General features: G+C 34.3%; 1 protein-coding gene across 1 annotated transcript in view; it reads left to right on the top strand.

Annotated features, from left to right (window-relative positions):
* The window catches only part of ADAMTS6 (ADAM metallopeptidase with thrombospondin type 1 motif 6), a 262,877-nt gene that overhangs the window by 187,521 nt on the left and 50,154 nt on the right, over positions 1–25,202 (top strand). The window contains exons 14-19 of the mRNA XM_019929977.3: positions 1,675–1,777; positions 9,119–9,252; positions 10,875–10,998; positions 11,522–11,602; positions 23,265–23,428; positions 23,854–23,992. Of these exons, the coding sequence (XP_019785536.1) occupies positions 1,675–1,777; positions 9,119–9,252; positions 10,875–10,998; positions 11,522–11,602; positions 23,265–23,428; positions 23,854–23,992 (745 nt within the window). The remainder of the gene's footprint in view (positions 1–1,674; positions 1,778–9,118; positions 9,253–10,874; positions 10,999–11,521; positions 11,603–23,264; positions 23,429–23,853; positions 23,993–25,202) is intronic.

The following is a 25,202-nucleotide window of genomic DNA, read 5'->3' as shown; positions in this document are numbered from 1 at the left end:
TGGTGCTTTACAAATACTTAAGTATTATGTGAAAACTTGTGGCTAGATTTCAAATTACCTGTGTTTTATTAAATTGATGATATTTGCTTAAAAACTAGTCTTGCTACATGACAAAGCCACTGACAACCTTGGTCATTTTCTGGGATTTCCTGAAAATGGCTTGTAAAGGGAAGCATTTCTTTATTTCAAAGATAAGCACACCATGAAACAAAAGACCCTGGAAGCATATCCTTCCAGCGTCATGCACTATGTAACCTATGGTAAATAGTTTTCATTTTTTAAAAGGTAAATAAGGATAATTCGACAGGCAGAACCATTAGGTTTAGCATTGCAGTGTCATATTTTAACGTGCAGAAAATATTTTAAAATGCAAGGCTCATAACAGAACGTAGACCTGCTGTCACTATTTTCAGAATATGAGGCTTTGGACTTGATATGGTAGAAATTTTAACCACAGTATATAGGAAGTAATGATGACCATGCACATATTTGCACCTTGTGGTCTATTAGTTTTGCACATGCTTCAAGGGACCATTTGCAATGTACTGATCTCAGGAAACTGTATAAAGTAAATGTAGAGATCTAAGGGAGGGTAGTAAAATGTCCTCAAAATGATCTCTGAGATTGTAGCATACTCGCCATTTATTCACAATTGAGACTTTTATCTAATGACTTATTTTGTTCTGTCATATTTAAGGGAAATGTTTTCCCCACCCATGTTTCAAAAGCAGTACTTTGATTTTTAAGTGCTACTGCTCCAGAATTCTAAAAGATAAGTCAAATTAGGTCATATTTCCCCAAACACTATGAGAAGTTATACTTTTAATTCTTTGTGAACTTTAAGATTAAATTTAGGATGGCCCTGTGGTATTTGAAATCCAGACCTAACTAGATTGGCAAGATTTTCTTCCCTAAAAAACTTAGGTAGAAGAAGCATTCCAAACTTTTAAAAACAAATAATCCTCTCTTCACCCTCTCAACATCCTTCTCTCCTCCACCACCCAACACATGTACATGTTTTGAAAATTTAGTATTTTACTTTCTGTGATGTTAATAGATTAAATGTAAATCTTAATAAGTCCGAATTCCTTGAATTTAAAGGTGTTTAGACGTGAGGCCTAGCATTTTGCCCAGTTCATTCCACATCTTAAAATATGGTTTTTGTCAGGGCTAGACAGTAAACAGCTATAGTAGTTGGGATCCAAACCACAATTAATAGTGCTGAATGTCATGTTACAAACCTGCCTCTTGATTTCTTAAAATAAAGAGCTGGGAGTAGCTGTGGCAACTGGACCTCAAATACTGTTACCGAAAAGGATTTTGTGTTTTAGTTTCTTCATCTAGTTTTTATGTCTGTTTATAAGGAGATACCTGACGGATTGATTGCAAAGTGGACTATGAGATGCGTCTGAGTGTAAAGTTATATGGAAACTGTCTAACACTTAACTTTGTTTAAGTTACTTCAGTTATTTCTTCTGTGGCTAAGATTACAATTCAGACACTTCAGTCATAATACTGGTTGTAAAACAGTAAAGCAAATGCCAGAATTATAGCCAGAGAATAAGGGAGTAAGCTAATGTGATGGAGTTCAGGCACTTTTAATTTTAGGGACATTGTCCCTTGGTTTTGGTATTTTTCAACAATCATACTATTTATGATTTTATTTTATTTTAGCCATGTCCTTTGGGGGCCCGAGATTTTCGAGAGAAACAGTGTGCAGACTTTGACAATATGCCTTTCCGTGGAAAGTATTATAACTGGAAACCCTATACTGGAGGTAATGTATAACCTGGCAGAGTTTTCATCATGCTTGAGAGCTTTGCAAATATAAAGGAATATATAAATACATACAAACATGCCTTACATTCATATACATACTAGTAAAGATTAGTGTTTGTAAATCACAGGAAAGTGCTTCTAATACTATAAAGGTCTCGTGTTTTAGTTTCCCTGTAATAAAGTTAATATGTTAGTACAAATGATCAGATATCATTTTTTAAAACCCAATTCTATTTAACAAGGTACAAAGTTCCTAGAAATAATGTAAATCCAAGTAATATTTCTGAGTTCTTGAGACTTCCTTGGGGTGTATAGACATTATATTATAATAATTTACAATTATTGAATGTGTGGAATTATCACCCTAAAAACAAATTATAATGATATAAATCAACTCAAAAGAGGCCAGGAAAATCTGTGTCTTTCTTGGTCACAGACCAAGGATCTTTCCATAGATGATTATTGTTCTTTTTCAGGGAAACATTTTTTGCTCTTTATTTTAGGCAAGTATCAGACGCTAATTGCTCTGTAAGCACAAGAAGTTTTCTTACGCTCCCAAAATACAAACTAAATTTTGTTAAAATTTTCTCTTAGAAAAATAGAATGTACTCTTAAAAAAACTTTTATTAATTGTTTTTCCAATATCTTAGTTAGTTTTTTGTTTTTTTTCTTGGCCATGCCACATGGCTCTCGGGATCTTAGTTCCTCAACCAGGGATTGAACCCAGGCCCCAGCAGTGGAAGCACCAAGTCCTAACCACTAAACCACCAGGGAATTCCCCCAACATCTTACTTTGAAAACTTTCCAACATAGAGCAATATTAAAACAATTTTGCAGTGACAACTATCTGCCCACCACCAAGATTCTATCATTAATATTTTTAATATACTGTCTTTATTACATGTCTACTCATCTCTCTATCCATTCATTAATTTATTCTATTTTTCAGGTGCATTTCAAAGTAAATTGTAGTCATCAGTATACTTTCCTCTAGATGCTTCAGCTTGTATAAGTTTAACCACAGTTCAATATTTATTTTCTTTTTTCTTTTCAGGGAAGATTATGTACAATGAAATGCACAAAACTTAACTGTACTTTCCCTGAGTTTTGACAAATGCATACACCTGTAAAACCTTACTGAGTTATAGAACATTACCATTACCTCCAAAATTCTCATAGTCCTCATACTTCTTCCCATTTAGTAGCTGCCTCTACCTACTTCCAAGAGGCAACCAGTTCTGATTTTTTTCCTTACCATCAGTTAGTTTTTTCTGTTACAGAACTTCATGTAAAGGAAATCATGGCATATTTACTCTTTTATCCAAGGCTTCTCTAAGCCTAATGTTTTTGAGATCCATCCATGTCCTTGCAAATGTAATTAGTTCATTCTTTTTTAATTGCTGAGCAGTATTCCATTGTACTAACCAGTTTGTTTATCCATTCTGCTATTGATGGAAACCTGATTGTTCCTAGTTTTCAGCTGTTATGAATAAGTGGCTATGAACATTTGTGTATGTCTTTTTGTGGGCATATGTTTTCATTTCTCTTGGGTAAATACTTAGGGGTGGAATTGCTGGGCAATAGGGTAGCTGTGAGTTTAGTTTTAAAAGAAACTGCCAGATGTTTTTCCAAAGCGATTGTACCAGTCACACTCCCATCAACAGTGTATAAGAGTTCTGTTTGCTCCCCATTCTTGCCAACATTTGGTGTTTTCAGTCATCTTCTGGTGGGTGTATAATGTCTCAGTGAAGTTTTAATTTGCATTTTCTGATCATTGAATATGTTGAGCACGTTTTCATGTGCTTATTGAGCATTTATATATCCTCATTTATAAAATGTTTGTTCAAATCTTTTACCTATTATTTTTTGAATTTTATTTATTTATTTTTTATACAGCAGGTTCTTATTAGTCATCAATTTTATACACATTAGTGTATACATGTCAATCCCAATTGCCCAATTCATCACACCACCACTCCCACCCACCCGCCATTTTCCCCCCTTGGTGTCCATACGTTTGTTCTCTACATCTGTGTCTCTATTTATGCCCTGCAAACCGGCTCATCTGACCATTTTTCTAGATTCCACATATATGCATTAATATCCGACATTTTTTTTTTCTTTCTGACTTACTTCATTCTGTATGGCAGTCTCTAGGTCCATCCACATCTCTACAAATAACCCAATTTCATTCCTTTTTATGGCTGAGTAATATTCCACTGTATATATGTACCACATCTTCTTTATCCATTCATCTGTCGATGAGCATTTAGGTTGCTTCCATGACCTAGCTATTGTAAATAATGCTGCAATGAACATTGGGGTGCATGTGTCTTTTTGAATTATGGTTTTCTCTGGGTATATGCCCAGTAGTGGGATTGCTGGATCATATGGTAATTCTATTTTTAGTTTCTTAAGGAACCTCCATACTGCTCTCCATAGTGGCTGTATCAATTTACATTCCCACCAACAGTGCAAGAGGGTTCCCTTTTCTCACACCCCGTCCAGCATTTGTTGTTTGTAGATTTTCTGATGATGCCCATTCTAACTGGTGTGAGGTGATACCTCATTGTAGTTTTGATTTTCATTTTTCTAATAATTAGTGATGTTGAGCAGCATGTGCCTCTTCCTTTGCCTATTTTTAAATTGGTTATTTATCTTTTTATTCTCAAGTGGTTCATTTATCAGATAGGTTTTACAAGTATTTTCTCACAGCCTATGGCTTTCTTTACTTTCTTTGCTTTTCTTTATGTTTTAAATGGTGTTCTGGATGAGTATAAGATTTTAATTTTGATGAATTCTATTTTTTTTAAATTTTATGGTCATTGTGTTCTATGTCCTGTCTTAGAAATCTTTGCCTACCTTAACTCAGGAAGATATTTTCTTCTAAAAGCCTATGGTTTTGATCTTTATATTTAGATCTACAGTCTAAAAATAATTTCGGGGTATGGTATGTATTTTTAGTGTATTTATAGACTCTATTTTGTTTCATTGATCTATTTGTCAATCCTATGCTGGTACCACACTGACTTGATTAACTGTAGAGTCTTGGACATGGGTAGTGTAAGCTCCTCCTACTTTGATCTTTTTTTTAAGAGTCCTTTGTGTATTCTAAGTGCTTTGCATTTCCATATAAATTTTAGAATCAGTTGTTAATGGTTACAGAAGAACATGTTGGGTTTATGATTCTTGTCATGTTGAATCTTTATATCAATTGAGGAAAAACTGATATACTAACAATATTGAATTTTCCAATTTATGAACATGGTATATCTCTCCATGTTTTCCTTAATTTCTCTCAGCTATGCTTTATAGTTTTAGGTGTAAGGTCATGCACATCTTCTGTTAAATCTATTCCTGAATAATTTATGGTTTTGACACTACTGTAAATAAAAGTTTAGAATTTTTTATTTTCAATTGTTTCAATTGATTTTTACATATTAACTTTGTATTCTGTGACCCTTCTAAATTCCCTTACTAGTTCTAATAGTTGTTTTGTAGATTGTTTAGAATTTTCTTGGTAAATAGTCATGTTATCTGGAAATAGAGATTATTATTTTCAATCTTTGGACCTTTTTATTTTATTTTCTTGCCTTAATTCACTGACTTGGCCCTTCAGTACAATTTGTGCATGTATTAATTATATGTGTTTTTCTTCTTTATTCTGTTAATATAGTGACTTAGTTGATAGATTTTATAAGGTCAAACTGACATTTTACTCCCAGGATAAACCCCATGTGATAATGATTTATTATCTTTTTATTTATTATCTTGTTATTGGGCTTAATTGCTAATATTTGATTAAGGATGTTTACATCTATCTTCATAAGGAATATTGATTTGTAAATTTTTTTCTTGTCATGTTTTTGATAAGTTTTGGTATCAGAGTTACTCTGGCTTCCAGAAATAGAATCCTTATTTATCTTGAAGGAGTTTGTAGGGTTGATAATATGTCTTCCTTAGAATAGATTTTACTAATAAAACCATCTAGGCTCGGTATTTTCTTGTGAAAATAATTTTTTTATTACAAACTCAACTCCTTTAATGGATAAAGAGCTATTCAGATTTTTTTATTCTTATGTCAGTTTTTGAATTTGTGTCTTCAAGAAATTTATGTTACTTCCATGTTGTCCAATTTATTCGCAGATAATTGATAATACCATTCTCTTATTATCCTGTTTAGTATCTATAGGATCTGTAGTGATATACACTCTTCCATTTCTGCTATTGATAATATGTATCTTCTCTCTTTTTCTTGATCATTCTTGCTTGAAGTTTATCAATTTTATTACTCTTTTCAAAGAATCAACTTTTGGTTTTAGTACTTTTTTTCTAATTAATTTTTTGCTCTTATTATTATTTGGGGGGAGGGGTTTATTTTACTGTTCTGCATTCCTAGCATTTGATGTATTTTTATTTCCTTCAGTTCAAAATATTTTCTTATTTACATTGTGATTCCTTCTTTGACCCAGGGGTTATTTAGAACTGTGTTATTTTTATTTCTAAATTGTTGATTTTTTCTAGATTTTTTGTGATTGATTTATCATTTAATTACATTATGATCAGAGAATACTCTGTATGATTTAAATTTTTAAAATAGTTTAAATTTGTTTTATGATACAGCTTATTGTCCAGGTTGATGAATGTTCTATGTATACGTGAAAAGGATGTGTTTTCTCCAGTTGTTGGATATAGTGTTCTATATGATAACAAGGTCAAGCTGCATGATAGTATTGTTCAGATCTTTTATATTCTTTCTGATTTTTTTCTGCTCTGGTTTTTTAATCGGTTCCTGAGAGAAGTGTGTTAAAATCTTCAACTGTTTTATGGCTTTGCTTTTTGTGTGTGGGTGTAGGTTTTTGCTTCAAGTATTTTGAATTGCTTTTATTAGGTGCATATACATTTGGGATTGTTTTGTCTTACTGTAGAAGTAAGTCTCTGAAATAATTCACAGATTTAATAATTAGCATCTAGATAATTGTGTGCTTTGTAAATTAACCCTAAATTCATAATAAGCTTTACTGAAGGTAATTGGTAATGTGACCTTCCATTCAGAGAATCATCTTAAATCCCTTCTTGAAATAATAACATTACCTCTTCTGAAAACTTATTGTAGCAGAGGAAGCTGAACACATCTTCAGCAATAAAGGAAGAATAAATATATTTGTATTATTATCACACGGTGCAGTGGGCTAAGGAATACAACCAGAGCATTTATGTGTTCTGCCTATCAAATACTACCTTACATAATTAATACTAAAATTGTGTAAGTAAAAGACTCATGTTCTCTTTTTATAGTCTGGTGCATAAAAAGCTGCATTAAATTCCAAAGCATTACAATAAAAAATGGCGAAAGAACTACACTGGGTAGTAATGAAAAAAAAATCCCAGTTAGATCTGTGGAAATTTAGAGCAATTTTATTCATGAGAATCTTATAAAAATAAATATAATACCTTGATTATCAGTTCAGGAAGAAATTATTTTATTTATTACTTGTTATTTCTGTTCTCAGTACAGCAAAATGTATCATTAACCTAAGCCTAATAATAACATTATGTTATATAGAAGTTCTATAGCCTGTAGACATTGAAAATGGAAGAAAACACAGACTTCAGCCAGAGGTTGTAAACTGGCAGTTCAGGAACCGTTTTTACTTATATACATGTTTTAGCCTCCACAGTATTTTTGAAATTTTTTATGAGTTTCCAAGAAGAGTGTTTATATATATATATATATATATATATATATTTTTTTTTTTTTTTTTTTTGCGGTATGTGGGCCTATCACTGTTGTGGCCTCTCCCATTGTGGAGCACAGGCTCCGGACGCGCAGGCTCAGCGGCCATGGCCCACGGGCCCAGCCGCTCTGCAGCATGTGGGATCTTCCCGGACCGGGGCACAAACCCGTGTCCCCTGCATCGGCAGGTGGACTCTCAACCACTGTGCCACCAGGGAAGCCCAAGAGTTTATATTTTTAAAGTCTAGGTTTTCATCTCCTCTTGAAAAAACAATGTCTGACAATATTGGGCCATCTTCTTACATGACAAAAGTCAACTGTAACAGTGATCTACTTTAATCAATTGTTCTCTCTATAATTTATCATTGTCTCCATCACTCAGTTGACTTCTCTTTTACTTCACCCCGTAGAAACCTGGTTTCTGCCTTCACTAAGACCTAGGCATGTCATTTCATCTTTCTGTCTAATTTTCTTTTTTAGAGGAAGTCTTCCTTATTTCAAAGAAATTTTATCAGATCATTATAATAAGGCCAAAATGTTTTAAACATCATGGAACAAAGGTTCAACAGAAAGTATTTTTAAGTCCTAATTTTAATCAATAATTACATTTTTATAAATAGCTTTTTTATGTTCTGTTTTGAATAAAATAAATCCATATTGATTGCTACTTTTCCAATATACTGAGAAGTTATGATATGTAATCTGCTTGTTTTTTTAAAATTGCTACTATTTATACCTATTTTTCACGTCAACCTTGAAATACACACACAGCTATTGAAATACAAATTTCAAGTTACAAAATGAAAATTCTCAAGTTAGTGTATGCATTTATTCACAATATAAAGTTAGATTTTTAAAAAATTATTCAAGTTTATTTCTTTTAGTTTTTATTCAATTTATTTAAACTAAAAATGTTTGATGCTATGTAATATTGGGTTGGCCATCTTACAGAAAAACCCAAACGAACTTTTTGGCCAACCCAATATTTATCTTTGATTTATTAATCTCATAAGAACTTTTCAAATTTAGTGCTATAATTAATTTTATCTTTGACTTGCTAATCTCATAAGAATTTATCTCCATGCTAGAGCCACTTTCATTGAATATATGTTTAAAGCAGCTCTAAGTTTACTTTTATTTTATAATTACCATATCTCTGCTTGAAGTAGCAGTTTTTGTATCGTATTCAGTAACAAGTGATATAATTTGCATAAATTTCTATTTGTCATACAAAGTCATTCTCAAGGCCTTCCTAAACTTTATTTTTTTAGTTTTTCAAAATTGCTTTTATTTCATCCATTTTTTTCAACATTCAGTTACCTCCACTGCGATCCCTTTTGACCTAAAATATATTGAAAATATATATGGGAAATACCTGAAATTTTAAAACCTTAAGATTACTCAGCAGGTCCTCCTTCAAGTTGCACAAGCAATGAAAGTAAACATGAAATTTTAGCAAAGAAGAAAAGAAACCTACACATCTAGGTATATAGTCAGAGAGTGATGGTCTGTTATCAATCGTAAATATGCTGTGGATGATACTGAATCACTGTTCCTTAGGAGAACCACTCCATTTATTTCTCTTCTACTATATTTGTCCAGGTGGGGTAAAACCTTGTGCGTTAAACTGCTTGGCTGAAGGTTACAATTTCTACACTGAACGTGCCCCTGCGGTGATTGATGGGACTCAGTGCAATGCAGATTCACTGGATATCTGTATCAATGGAGAATGCAAGGTTGCTCAGATTATGAATTTCATTGCTTTTTGTTGGGGTTTTTGAGACTTCTGTCTTTTTTTTCTCATATAGTAGCTCGTAATTAATACTATGCTAATTTTTAATAAAGGGCTGCATTTTAATTTAATTTTCAGTAAGGAAATATACATAGTTAAAGGTAGAATTATCCATTCACCTTCAAGCACCATGCAAGTGTGATTTATTCTGGTGTTCTAGTTATGTTTATAGGGATTGCTAGAGCTATGAAGATATTTTGGAATTTAATTTCCATTATTCTTCTGTTTACAAACAAGATGATAGCAAAGAGGGGGAATGAGGATTCAGCTCATTCATATGTCTACTGTGTGTTCTCAATGAAAGATTATTTGATATATTTCATAGCAAAATATTTCCTCAAAGTGTAAAACAGCTATGCTCTTCCCATTTTGTCTTCTTTTGAAGCATTTATAATGGTTTTTGCTATAGAATTACTCTTATTAATGCATCTACTTCAGAGAATTAACCAGAACAGTTGGGAATTGCAGGAGCAAATCCATGGTATTTTCCTAGACCTGTGTATGAATCTTATCATAAGAAATTAGCCACAAAAAACACTGTTTTCTTAACTTTTTTCCTTGTCTGCTTTTGTTTGACCTTAAAGAGAAACATAAAACTAAATGCCAGAAACTGAGAAAGATGAGATAAAAAAACACTGTCTATTTTAGTTAGTCTCATAATTTCTTGCAAGTTTCTGTCCTTCTGGTTAACTTGTCTCCAAATGTATCTGATGTTGCACTGTGTGTGTGTGTGTGTGTGTGTGTGTGTGTGTGTGTGTTTATTTACTTACTTGAAGAAAAAGTTATTTCTGGGACGGTATAAAAATGTTTTTCAGATAACCAAAACCCAGGCACAGGTTATATTCAGACATTGCATGCCTGGTATTAATGGCTAAAAGTCAAATTACAAATTTAAGTGCCAAAATATGCCAAAAATATATGAAGGCCACATTTCTATGATTAAATACAAAATTGAAAGGTAGAATTTCAGCTTCTACAATAAAATTTCATGTTTATATCTCCTTTTCTTTATGGTAATTTTATTCAGCTAATGGAAACAGGTATTCATTCATTTTTAGAGATTTCCTCACGCATGAATTCCACAACTAATCCTTGACACTAACACTAAAAATTGGATATCCAAAAGAGCCAGTGGTTTAGAAAGGGCAAACCATAGTGCTCAGTCAAGACTCTTGTTGTTATAACCCTTGTTGTGTAGGACCATATGCCATTTTTTCTTAGTTCTTGCATTTCTTAATTGAGGGTATAAGTAAGAGCCCATTGCCAACAAATTACAATATTTTAAGAATTGGAGCCTGGTATCCATACATGAAGAAGAAGTCTAAGCTAGAAATACAGGTGTACATTCCTGGGGAAATCAGAATTTTTTTCTTTAAACTTACGTGTTGAGAAGTGTTAGCTAGAATTACTTAGGGAATGAAGGTATACGTGGAAAGAGGAAAGTATTTCCTGTTTAGATTTCCTGTACTGGAAAAACACGTAAATAAATAAGTTATATTCATTTGGTTAGTGGGTCCAAGAGCTCCTCCTCTTTTTGACACACTGAATATTCTTCTCTGTTTTCAGCATGTAGGTTGTGATAATATTTTGGGATCCGATGCTAGGGAAGATAGATGTCGAGTCTGTGGAGGGGATGGAAGCACATGTGATGCCATTGAAGGGTTCTTCAATGATTCGTTGCCCAGAGGAGGTGAGTGTGTAGAAAGAACTCTTCCTCACACCTCTGGTGTACTTGGAATAGCCAAAATATTTGATTTCCCCCCTTATTTTAAAAATTTCTTTATTCAGGCAGACAATGGTTTTCCCCCAAATTGCTTTCAGTCCTTTAAATATTAAATATGGCTTCAGGTTAGATATTTTAAGGACATATTATTCCATTTCTACTTGACTTCATTTAGCCACGTTTCTTTAAGATGGGAATTCCCACAGAGCCTTGAAGTGGGCGCCATGTGTTGAGGGAAAAAAAAAAATGAACCAATATTATATATCTTGAGACTTTAAAGATATCTTGAGATAATTTTAGAGGAAAAGAAAAATACTCTTAGATGTATTCATGAACCCAAAGGGGAATTTGCTCATTATTCACAATTTATAAAGTACAAAAGGAAGCATGGAAGAATAAGGAAACTGTTATTACTGAATGCTTACTAAACACTCATTTTCTGATGAAAGCTCCAGATGCTGCTTATTACTGGCTGTCTTCTGTGTTCCAGGCTACATGGAAGTAGTGCAGATACCAAGAGGCTCTGTTCACATTGAAGTCAGAGAAGTTGCCATGTCAAAGAACTATATTGGTAAGTAGCATATTTTGCTAGATTTTAAAAATTAATGAGGAAAAGCACCACAGTATCATGAAGGAAAAGACATACTGCTTTGAGGTAGAACACTTTCATGTTAAAAAGAAGTTCCACATGAAAGAACTAAACAAAAAAATTAGTAGTTTATAGCTTACTCTTCACTGGGTTAGTTGATTTTTTTTTTTTTTTTTTTTTGTTAAATTTTTGGCTGCATTGAGTCTTCATTGCTGTGCACAGGCTTTCTCTAGTTGCAGTGAGCGGGGGCTATTCTTCGTTGTGGTGCACGGGCTTCTCATTGAAGTGGCTTCTTGTTGCGGAGCACGGGCTCTAGGTGCATGGGCTTCAGTAGTTGCAGTGCGCAGGCTCAGTAGTTGCGGCACGCGGGCCCTAGAGCGCTTGGGCTTCAGTAGTCGTGGTGAGTGGGCTTCAGTAGTTGTGGCTCACGGGCTCTAAAGTGCAGGCTCAGTAGTTGTGGTGCATGGGCTTAGTTGCTCTGCGGCATGTGGGATCTTCCCAGACCAGGGATTGAATCCATGTCCCCTGTGCTACCAGGGAAGTCCCATAGTTGATTATTTTTTTTTTTTTTTTTTTTTTTTTTTTGCGGTATGCGGGCCTCTCACTGTTGTGGCCTCTCCCGTTGTGGAGCACAGGCTCCGGATGCGCAGGCTCAGCAGCCATGGCTCACGGGCCCAGCCACTCCGCGGCATGTGGGATCTTCCCAGACCGGGGCACGAACCCGTGTCCCCTGCTTCGGCAGGCAGACTCTCAACCACTGCGCCACCAGGGAAGCCCCATAGTTGATTTTTTAAAATCAATTTTAATGAGGTATAATTTACATATAATAAAATGCATCCATTATAAGTGTATAGTTCACAAAGTATTTACAATTTTATCTGTATCTCTCTCTCTATATATATAGATATAGATATACATATAAATACCACAACCAAGATGTAGAACATTTCTATGACTCCAAAACATCCTCTCATTACCCTTTGCAGTCAAGTCCCCCTAGCCTTAGCCTCAGAAAACATTGATCTCTTTTCTGACATTTTATTATTTTACTTTTATTTATTCTGGAATTTCACATAAATAGGATCATATAGTATGCACTCTTATATCTGGCTTTTTTTTCATTCATAACATAATGTTTTTGAGATTCATCTATATTGTTGAGTGTATCTGAAGTTCATTCCTTTTTATTGCCAAATAGTATTCCATTGTTTGGATATACCATAATTTATTTATCCACTCACTTGTTGATGGATATTTGGGTCATTGTCAGTCTTCAACTATTATGAATAAAGCTTCTTTGAACATTCATAGACAAGTTTTGTGCAGGCATATGTTTTCGTTTCTCCTGGATAAAAAGCCTAGGAGTGAAATCACTGGGTCATATGATAAGTACATGCTTAACTTTATAAGAAATTAATTAAATTAACTGTTTTCCAAAGTGATTGTATCATTTATATTTCCACCAGTAATGTAAAAGAGTTCCAGTTGCTCTACATCCTGTCAGTACTTGGTATTGTCAGTCTTTTTAACTCTACCCATGTAGATATTTTTTTTTGTAAAATGTCTAAACAAATATTTTGCCTATTTTTACATTTTTTCTTTTTATAAAGTTCTGAGTTCTTTATATAGTCTAGTTATGTCTTGTTCAAATATATGTTTATGAATATTTTCTTCTAATCTGTGGCTTGTTTATTTCTGTTCTTAATGGTGTCTTTTAATTCTGATGAAATCTAATGTATTAATTTTTTCATGGTTTGTGCTTTCACATCCTATCTTAGAAATTTTGCCTACCCCAGGATTGCAAAGATTGTCTTCAATATGTCTTAGAGAAATTATGGGTTTAGCTTTTACATTTAGATATATGGTCCATTTTGAGTTTTTATGTAAGGTATAAAGTAAGGATTGAAATTCAGTTATTTTCACATGGATATTCAATTACTATAGCACCCTTTGTTCAAGAATGTTATTTCCCCCATTGAATTACCTTGACATTTGTGGTAGAGATCAATTGCACATGAATGTATGGGTCTATTTCTGTTCCCTCCCATTGTTCCGTATGTCTGTCCTTAAACCAAAACCACACTGTGTTGATTAATAGAGATTTCCATTAGGTCTTGAAAATAGGAAGCATTATGTCCTCAAATTTGTTCCTCTTTCTCAAAATAATTTTTTTTTCTAGGTCCCTTATATTTCTATATACATTTTAGAATCAGCTTGTCAATTTCTACAAAAAGATTATTTGGAATCTATAGATCAATTTGGGGAGAATTGACATCTTAAAAATATTGTCTTCCAATACGTGAAAAGATTTACCTGTATATTTATTTAAGTCTTTACATTTGTTCAGTAATGCTTATTTTTCAGTGTACACATCTTGCACATATAGATCTTTAAAAAATCTATCACTAAATATTTCATGCTTTTTGATGTTATTGTAAATGATATTGATATTTTAATCTCATATTTGAATTGTCAGTTGTTATACAGCAATTGATTTATTTTTGTATTGACCTCATGTCCTGTGTCCTGATTATACTCATGTATTAGTTCTGATAGTTGCTTTGTACATTTCTTAGGATTTTCAGCATAGATTATCATGTCATCCTTCAACAAAGGCAGTTTTACTTCTATCTTTCCAATATTTATGTCTTTTATATTGTTTTTCTTGCCTTATAATAGTGATCAGGACCTTCAGTACAATGTTGAATAGAAGTGAGGAGGCTGGACAGCCTTTCATTGTTGCTTATCTTAAAGGGAAAGAATTCAGTTTTTTGGGGTTTTTTGTTTGTTTTTTTTTAACCACTAAATATAATGTTAGCTAGAAGATTTATGTAGATGCCCTTTATCAGGTTGAGGAAGTTCCCTTCTGTTTCTAGTTTTGAGAGTTTTCTTCATGAATAGGTTTTGAGGTTTACTGCATGATCATGTGTTATTTTTTTTCCTCCCTTTCCCGTTAATATAGTAAATGCATTGATTGGTTTTCAAATGTTAAATCAATCTAGCATTCTTGGGATAAAAATCACTTTGTCATAAATTTATTATCCTTTGTATATATTGTTACAATTGATTTACTAATATTCTGTTAAGAATATTTGCATCTATGTTCATGTGGGATATTGGTCTGTAGTCTTATAACATCTTTGTTGGTTTTTATATTAGGATAAACCTGTCCTCATAAAGTTGGTTGGGAAATATTCCTTTCTTCTCTATTTTCTGAAAAAGTCTGGGTAAAATTGGTATTATTTCTTAATGTTTGATAGAATTCAACTGTGAAGCCATCTGGGCTGGAGTTTTCTTTGTGGGAAGTTTTTAATGAAAAATTCAGTTTCTGTAATAGATATAAAGTTGTTGAATTCATTGGCATAATTTTGTGCATAATATTCCCTTATTCTGTTTGAATGCCTGTAGGATCTGTAGTGATGGCTCTTCTCTCATTCCTCACATTGGTGATTTGTATCTTCTTTTTCTTGATTGTTCTAGTGAGGTGTTTATTAACCTTATTGATCATTTCAAAGAACAAGCTTTTGGTTTAAATGACTTTTCTGTTATTTCTCCATTTTCCAGTACATCGATTCCCACTCTTCTCTTTATTTTTTCCTTTTTGCTATTCACTTTGTGTTTAATTTGTTATTTTTCTAGCTTCTCAAGATAGAAACTTAGATTATTGATCTTAAAGATCTTTTTTCTAACCTAAAATAGGCATTTTGCACTATAAATTTCCCTCTAAGCGTTGCTTTAACTTCATCCCATATATTTGATATATTTTTTTCCAACACTCAATTTAAAATATTTTATTTACCATATGACGCATGGCTTAGAAGGTATTATTCAATTTCCAAATATTTGGGGGTTTTTCTTAATTCCATTATGGACAGATAAGGTACTTTGTATGATTTTAGTTCTTTTGTTGAGGTGTGTTTTTATGGCCCAGAATATGGTATCTCTTAGTGAATATTCCATGTGGACTTGAGAAGAATGTATATTATGGTGGTATTGGGTTTAGTATTCCATAAATGTCAATTAGATTAAATTGGTTGACAGTTTTGTTCAAGTCTTATACATTTTTATTTATTTTCTGCCTCCTTGTTTCAGCAAATATTGAAAGAATCATGTTGAAATCTCCAACTAGAATTGTGGATTTGTTTATTTCTCCCATTAGTTGTAAGGTTTTGCTTCATTTATTTTCAGTTTGTTGTTAGGTGTATAGACATTTAAGATTGTTAGATTTTCTTGATGTATTGAGCATTTCATAATTATCCTATGTTCCTCTTTATTTCTGATGATATTCTTTGACCCTCATCTATTTTGACTGATCCTAATCTAGCCACCCAGATTTCTTCTGATTAGGGCTTGCATAGTAAATTCTTTTCCATCCATCCACTTTTCACATGTAGGTGTTTCTGAACTTTAAATATGTTTCTTTTAGACAACATGTAGTTTGACTCTGATTTCTTATTGTATCTAACCATCTTTGCTTTTTCAATTACAGTCTCTAAATGGGGGGCTTGCCACACTTTTTCTGTAAAGGCACAGATGGTAAATATTTTCAGCTTTACAGGACATGAAGTCTCTATCTCAGCTATTAAGTTCTACTATTGTAGTGTGAAAGCAGATACAGATAATACATAAATAAATGGGTATGACTGTGTTACAATAAACTTTATTTACAAAACAGGTGGTGGACCATAGTTTGTCAGCTCCACGTCTGGATCATTTATATTTAATGTAATGGTTAAAATCATTGGGTTTAAGTCTACCATTGTGCTGTTTTTCTATTTGTTCCATGTATTTTTCCCTTTATTCTCCTTTTATATCTTCTTTTAGGTTTATCAAATGTTTTATAGTATTCCATTTGGACTCTACTAATGGCTTATTAGCTATACTTCTTTTTTCTATTTAATTAGTGGTTGCTCTAGAGTTTACAAAATGCATCTTTAATTTATCACAATATACCTTCAAATAATATTATACCATTTATGTATAATGCAAGATGCTTATAACAGTTTACTTCCATTGTCTTCTTCCATCCTTTGTGCTATTTTTTAAAAACACATTTTACTTTTTCATATGTTATAAACCCTACAATACATTGTTATTATTTTTGTTTTAAAGAGTCAGTTATCCTTTTTAAAAATTTAAAAATAAGAAAAATTATTTTCTATTTACCTACATATTTATTGTATCTGGCATACTTTCTTTGTGTAGATCTGAGCATCCATCTGTACATATCTTCCAGTTTTTTCTCATTATATTTGTTTTCCTTTAAAATCCTTGAGTATATTTATAATAGCTGTTTGAAAGTTATTTTCTGCTAATTCCATAATTTCTATCATTTCTGAGTCTGTTGCTTTTACTTGGCTTTCTTCGTGGTTTGTACCATATCTTCCCCTTTCTTGCCAGTTGTAGTAATTTTTCATTGGATGTTGTACATTGTGAATATATTTTTATTGAGAGTCTGGATTTTGCTGTTGTTGTTGTTTTATCCTTTAAAGAGTGTTAACTAACTTGTTGATGAGCTTGATATCTTTGAGGCTTGTATTTGAGCTTTGTTTAGGTGAGTCCAGAGTAGCCTTAATTCTAGAGTTGCTCAGCCCTACTAAAAAGGCATGATTCTCTGCTGAATGCCCTAGTGGTTGAAACTCTCTGAATTCTTTCTCGAGAAATTTTTCTGCTTGTGGTTATCTAGTTTTTTGTTTTCGTTTCTGTTTGTTTGTTTTTTGGTGGTTTTTTTGGCCTGGCTTCATGGAATTTTATCCTATGCATACATGGATTACTATTCAGCAACAGATTCCCTCCTTTTACTCTAATTCTCTGGTTCTGCAAATTCCAAGTATCTTAGCCTTCCCAGTTTCTGATCTCTGTCTCCTTAACTCAGTGAGACCACCATCCTCTGCTTGGGTTCTCATGGTCTACACTGACAGAAAGTACCTCCAGGCAGGAAGCTAGGGAGATTATGAGACTCACCTTGTGTTCCTTTTTGCCTGTGTCACAGTCCTCCGCAGTCCTGGCCAATGTCTAAAAACAGCTGATTCATATATTTTGTGAGTTTTCTAGTTATTTATAATTGGAGGGCAAGTCCAATCCCAGTTATTTCCTCTGTAAAGAAGTGGAAATTCTGTTTATTTGATGTTTGATCCCTTGAGACAGATTTAGACTCTGCAGAGACCCTTATGAAATCTGGTTGAGTTCTTACTCCCCTTAAAATACCACCTGTTTTTCCTTAAATCTTTTAAAAATAAGACTATATCTAGAATGCATCTTTAGGTAGAATACCAGTATCATCAGGCTCTTCCTTCCTTTAATAAAGGAAGACTCCTTTATTTTTATACCATAATTTTAGATTCTTTTCTGCATCAGCAAGAATCAAAACAAAAATAAGACATCAGATGTTTTCCCTTTGATAATTCTTTGTCCATAATGCCACATCCTCCTCCCTTAGTAAATTCTTATTCAGTCCTTCTTAAATGTTTGGTGTTTTTCTGAACTACGTTATGGTACCAGCAAAGGTGAGTTAGGATTCCTTAAGTGAGTAGATGGGAAAATGGAAAGTGAGAGCTTAAATTGAAGGAGAATTCAAAGCTGCTAGAGGTTTTGTTTTTATTTTTACTGTTTCATGTGATACAGGCTCAGATGTCCTATATAACCAAGTAATTTTGATGTTTCAAATGAGACAGAGAATTACTGTGAGAGTTGAAAATAAAAAATTTTAAATACAAGACAAATTTAAGACTAAATAATCCTTAAATTTCGTTAACATGTTCTTATCTCAAAAGATTAATTAGATTTATTTTTGACAATCAAATGAATTTTATAACATATGTGAAGTCAAGAAAGTACAGATATATTTGCCAGGCAGATGGGGGTGGGGGGAATGAAAATGGTCTATACTCTTAAGAACAAGTGGCAGAGGTCCAGAGAGTCAGAGACTCTCTGCATCATGACCCTTATAGTCCTTTGGGCCTTCTTGTTTATCTGGCCTGATAAAGTTTTTGAAGAAGCTAGCATACTAACAAAAAAATTAAACTGACATGTTTGTCACTGTCAAAGCATGATAATCATTATCAAAATTATCACTCATTTATTTATAGAAGTTTTTGTATAGTAGTGCTAATAACCCTTTTTCTATCACATATTTTTAAACTTTTTTATATGTTTTTTCCTATAGAGGTTTAAAAAATTATGCATGCATATCTACTAATCTTTTTCTTTATACTTTCTGAGGTTTTGGTCATGCTTAGAAAAGCTTTTCAATACCCCAATATTATTTTTTAAAAAGTACTCTTACATTTTCTCCTACCATTTTATGATTTAACTATGTTTACATTTAAATATTTACCCATCTGGTATTTATTCTTTTCTCTCTTTTTTTTAAACTTTGTTTTTATTGAGGTAATATCCAAATAACATAGAATTCAAACATTTTTAAAGTGAACAGCGTACTGGTATTTAGTACATTCCAAAATATTTTCATCACCCCAAAAGGAACCCGGTGTCCAGTAAGCAGTTACTTCCCATTCCCCAGCCCCTGGCAACCACCAGTCTGCTGTTTGTCCCTATAGATTTACCTTTTCTAGATATTTCTTATGAATAGATGCATAAAATATGTGACCTTTTATGTCTAGCCTCAGCCTCTTCCACTCAGTGTAATTTTTTTTTAGTCTTATCCTCATTGAAGCATGTACAGTTCTTCATTCTTTTTTATGGCTGAATGTTATTCCATTGTATTGTATATACCCCAGTTTGTTTATCCAGTCATCCATTGATGTACATTTGGTTGTTTCTACCTTTGGCTATTGGGAATAGTGCTACTATGAACATGTGTGTACATATATTTGTTTGAGTACCTATTTTCACTTCTTTAGGATATATACCTAGGAATGGAGTTGTGGTATCTATTCTTATATAAAGAATGAGACAAATTCAGCATTTTTTTTTTCCAAAAAGCTAGTCTTTTGTCTTAGTTCCATTTCTTGTTATCCTTCCTTTACTAATTTAGGGTGCTTCCTTTGTTATATATTAATTCCCATATGTACTTTTGTTTATTTCTTAACTGTCCATTTTGTTCTGTTGTTCTGTCCATCTGTGTACCATACCACAGGTTGTTCCCACCCCATATTTGTATAATTACTGTTTTAATATTTGGACAGGAAAATCTGCTCTCTAACCCCACCTCCATCCCCAGTTATTCCTTTAGTCATAATTTCCCTTGCTAGTTCCACATTTTTATTCCTATAGATAAGCCTTTCATTCCTTTCTATCAATAACATTATAAATACTTAATATCTTCTTGACATTCACATGGAAAATTACTATTTTAATTTGTGATTAAGAAAATGGTCAAGAATCCCATCTCTATATCCAGCACAGCAACAGTACCCCTTGGTTGAGTTTGCAACAGACTACTATCATCCAAAAAGATCTATCTAGTTTCTGTAGGGGCCACACAAGTGAAGTAAATAGGTATATGGTAGAGACCACCACCCTTGCACACTTTAAGACCTTATGGGTAGCATTCATCTCTGGCAATCCACACACACACACCCCCGCCCCCACTCCAAGATGCAATATTGTTTGTAGTTTACTGTTTTAGCTGGGGGAAGGAGAGAAGTTTCAGAGACTTCAACCTGGTCTTCCCCACTGGGATAGGTGTTATTTTACAGATCAAGAGATAAATGTGAAGGTTATGCCAGCTACCAAGTATACTGTTTCCATTTTATTTTTATTTTATTTTATTTTTTTTGCGGTACGCGGGCCTCTCACTGTTGTGGCCTCTCCCGTTGCGGAGCATAGGCTCCGGACACGCAGGCTCAGCGGCCATGGCTTACGGGCCTAGCTGCTCCGTGGCATGTGGGATCTTCCTGGACCGGGGCACGAACCCATGTCCCCTGCATCGGCAGGTGGACCCTCAACCACTGCGCCACCAGCGAAGCCCCCTGTTTCCATTTTAAATTCAGGTCTGAGAGAAATGACCACTGACTGGATTCATGGACTCAGTGGACACTCTGTGAGCTGGACCTGGGTCAAAATTCCTTTTATTACTTTACTTCTACGTGGTCTTATCCTAAACAAGGGGCACCATTTGCCACTTCAGGTCAACTCAGTCCCTGTGCCCAACAGTCCTCAGTATATTTGGATTTTCCCTTTCCCTGCTGGTAATGGCTTTTACGTCCTTTGAGGAAAGGCGAGGAAAAATTACCACTGAGTGCTGTGGTGTTGTGATGTTGTAGGATCCTATCTCCTGGTCACCCAGCCTCTGCTTAAGCTCAGTGGGTCTGGATCAGAAAAGTGCCCATCTCTTGGGCCCCTTGGAAGACTGTATTCTGTTAAATATCTCCATGACTACTCCTGACTGCCATGCTAATTTGTTATTGTTTGTGATAACTGTACCCACCTCCATTCTAATGGTTACGCCATACCTCCTGGCCTCTAGTATGTTGGGATCATCCCCATTGCTGTCTGCGAGCCCAGTTCTGTAATGATAGTTCCAAGCTTAAAGAGAAGAGCATCTCAGTGATGCTGGTGCCTGTCTCACCAGCACATTCTTTTATTTATTTATTTATCTATTTATTTATTTATCTATCTATTTATTTATTTATTTTTGGCTGTGTTGGGTGTTAGTTGCTGTGCGCTGGCTTTCTCTAGTTGTAGTGAGCGGGGGCTACTCTTCATTGTGGTGCAGGGCCAATTCTAATATGCTATTAGATTGCTATAATATGTTAATAGATACATATCTGGAGTGCATGCTCAGCAGTTGTGGCACGTGGGCTCAGTAGTTGTGGCTCGTAGGCTCTAGAGCACAGGCTCAGCAGTTGTGGTGCACGGGCTTAGTTGCTCCGCGGCATGTGGGATCTTCCCGGGCCGGGGCTCGGGCCTGTGTCCCTTGCATTGGCAGGCAGATTCTTGACCACTGCGCCACCAAGGAAGCCCCAGCACGTTCTTTATTGTTCTAATAAGTGGAAGGTCTTTCAGGCCCTTGTGTAGAATATAGTCAGCTGATAGGGTTTTTGCCTTATATACTATATCCACTTTTGAATGTCCACTTCTGTGAACTTTTGATCCCTTCCTCTTCTCCCTGCTTCCACCTCCTGCTGATAAGTGCTACCAGGCCCTGCAGCACCACAGTGCTCTCTACAACCATTTGGGAATTTTTATTGAAAGTCACTAAATCGATAGCTTAATACAGGCAAAATTGAGTCTTTACAAGAACAGGTTATTTCTCTCCACTTGTTTAGATCAGCCTTGATGATTTTTATTAAAATTTCATAATTAACTCCACTAAGGGTTTGCCTGCCTTTTGATAGAATTATTACTAAGTATTTTTATATTTTTCGTTGCCACTGAGAATGTCCTTATTTAAAACTGCTTTATAACTGCTCTTCCTGATGTAGTAATACAACTGACTTTCATATATTGATTTTTATATCAAAACTTGCCAAACTTTCTTATTAAATGTCTTATTTTTCTATAATTTCTTTTAGATTTTTTACATTAAGATGAAAATTATATCATCTTAAAAAAAAAAAAACTGAGTCTTTTGGCTCTTCTTTTCCTTCCTCATTGCCTTTATTTCTTTTTTTTCTACTCTGTTACACTAGCTAGATCCCACAGTCAATGGTTGAATAAAAGTGATGGTAACAGCCATCCTTAACTTTTTCCTGATCTTAAAGAAAATGCCTTCAACATTACATCTTTAGGTTTGATGTTTACTATACATTTTTGTTTGAGTGTTTTTGTTTGCCTTTTATAAAGTTAACGAAGTTTCACGCTTTCCTAGTTTACTAAAATTTCTTTTAAATCATATATGAATATTGAACTTTTTAAAATGCTTTTTCTGCCTCTGTTAAGGTAATCATCTGCCTTTCTTCCTTTAATAATATGAAAAAGTATATTAATTGATTTTCTATTATTAAACCAGCATTGCAATCCTGGGATAAGCTTACCTTACTTCTGATGTATTAACTTCTATATTACTTTATGCCAATTGCTAATATTTTATTTAATTACTTACATTTTGCATGTTTGTTCAAGAGTGCTGTTGTTGCATAATTTTTACTTATTTGACTGGCCAGGTTTGAACATGAAAATGCTGGGCTCATAAAATGAGATTGGACGTATTCTCTTTCTCTATCCTCTTGGAAGAGTTTTGTGAAAAACTGAAATTATTTTTTCCTTGAATGTGTGGTAGAACTACTCTGTACAAAGTTGTCTGAGTCTGATGTTTTCTTGTGGGAAAACTTTTATTGACTTTGAATAATCTAATATGCATTTTTTGGTATTTTCTGAGACACTAATTCACTGGCAGGTGAATCATAGTACTTCTACTTTACCAAATTATATAGCATCATTATCTATGAGAAAGAATGTACTTACTGAATTTCTACCAACGGTGGCTGGAGATACTAAATATTTCTGTTTCTGTGGTAGGATTCCTGGCACCTCATTAGAAATCACTTCACAATGTATATCTAAGTAACAAAAAATAAATTGTTGGTGTTGTCTGTAAAAAAAAAAAAAAAAGATTCCCATCTCGAAATGGAAATAGATATTCATTGTACACTTCAGTGCAATGATCAATGAGTGACATTGTGGTAAATGAAGTTTCACATTTTTAGGTAGACAGTGATTTTTTTTTTTTTTTTTTTAGCTTTAAAATCTGAAGGGGATGATTACTATATTAATGGTGCCTGGACTATTGACTGGCCTAGGAAGTTCGATGTTGCTGGGACAGCTTTTCACTATAAGAGGCCAACCGACGAACCAGAATCCTTAGAAGCTTTAGGTCCCACCTCAGAAAATCTCATTGTCATGGTAAATATGCCTTTGCCGCTTCATTTCTAATCTTTGTAATCTGCCCTGTGAAGTGGGAAGGGGCAGGCTTTATCATTTGAAATTAAAGTGGTGAAATTAAAGTAAATAAAGGTAAAATGGTCTGCCGAAGGGTGTAAAAGTCTGTGTAAAGTTAAGACCATAGTGCTCTTTCCATATGACTGATCTTTTCAATGCCTGCTTGAATAATATTTTTATAACCAAATAAGGCAAATGAGAGAAATGGCTCCAAATTACCCATGAAAACGGAAGTAGAAAATTCAGTATAACTGCATGTGTTCTAAAAGTTGTCTTAAATTTCCCTTAAGACTTACATTATGACATTTTCTTCTTCAAAAGAAACAGTAAATATCTGAATAAAGGCTCATTGTATTTTAATTATCTTCACCAGTTGTTTTCAATGTCAGGTTCTGCTTCAGGAACAGAATTTGGGAATTAGGTATAAATTCAACGTTCCCATCACCCGGACGGGCAGTGGAGACAATGAAGTTGGCTTTACATGGAATCATCAGCCTTGGTCAGAATGCTCAGCTACTTGTGCTGGAGGTAAGACACCCACTAGGCAGCCCACCCAGAGGGCAGGATGGAAAGCAAAACATTCTGAGCTATGCTTTTGTTTGCTAAAGAAGCTAATTGGAAATATTTCTTGCAGGTTTGCTTCAAGCTGTAATTTAGCAAAAGAAACTTTGCTTTAATTATATTATATTCCGTTTGTTTTTAACCTCATGTAATTTGTACAGATTTGTTGGTAAAATACATCTTGGCACAATGAGTGTCTCTGCTGGTGCTTCTCCCAAGACTATCTTGAAGGTGGGCTGTTTGCTTTTCGTGAACACATTCTTGGTAAAGAACATCAAGAGTTTTAAATAAGAAAATGAGCAAGAATCAGACGGCACAGATGTAACGTCTTGTAATGGGGGATGAGAATGTATGTCTGTGTGCTTGTGTGTTTGTGTTTGTGTGCTTGTATGTTTCCCACAATACTATTCAAACTCCCTTCTGCAGCCATCCAAGTTAAGGGGCTATATACTGGGATACTACAATAATTACTGGTGTCTGGGTCTCTGGGTTAATGGTGTTTGCAGACCCCATGATAGTCCCTCAGAGAGGTAGCTGCTAGGCGGTGGTTGGTGATGTGTTGGTTGTCCCATGTGCGTTTTTCATGGGTGCCTTTTCCCCACAATTTACTCTATTCCTAATCCTCCTCCCTCTAGTGGCCACCAATGCAATTCTTTACCTCTGGCTGGGAGAGCAGGACAGTTGGCTTCCTTCAAAGCCAACACCCTTGCTGCTGCATGGACTGGTGAGTAGAAGTGCTGTGCAAGCAGCATCTTCCTTCTCTCTGGAGACTAAATGCATCGCCTCCACCGTACACCTTGGTCCCAATAGGCAAGGAGACAAAACCTATCCCTCAGGCCTGCGCTGGACTAGAGCACCTCACCATTCCGAAAGCAAAGATTAAATTTTGAATAGTGATATTTAGAATGGGAGAGATGGAACTAAAGTGAATCATCCCATTTTACCCCGTATTCCAATGTTTTACCTATTTTTCCTTTCTGAACCGCTCAGAAACACATGATGTACATGGACTTCATCCTATCTTGTCCTGTACTCACTGACTCTCTAAACACTTCTGATTCTCAAAGCTTGAATCAGAGAAATTATTTTCACAGAAGTGAATAATCACAATAATACATTCAGTAATTTTAGACTCATACAAAATTAAATCATGGATAAACTCCAACTTAAGTAGTAA

The sequence above is a fragment of the Tursiops truncatus genome, chromosome 3 (genome assembly GCF_011762595.2).
Source record: "Tursiops truncatus isolate mTurTru1 chromosome 3, mTurTru1.mat.Y, whole genome shotgun sequence".
Taxonomy (NCBI): domain Eukaryota; kingdom Metazoa; phylum Chordata; class Mammalia; order Artiodactyla; family Delphinidae; genus Tursiops; species Tursiops truncatus.
Note: the sequence above shows the minus strand (reverse complement) of the source record. Positions and strands in the feature narration are given on the sequence as shown.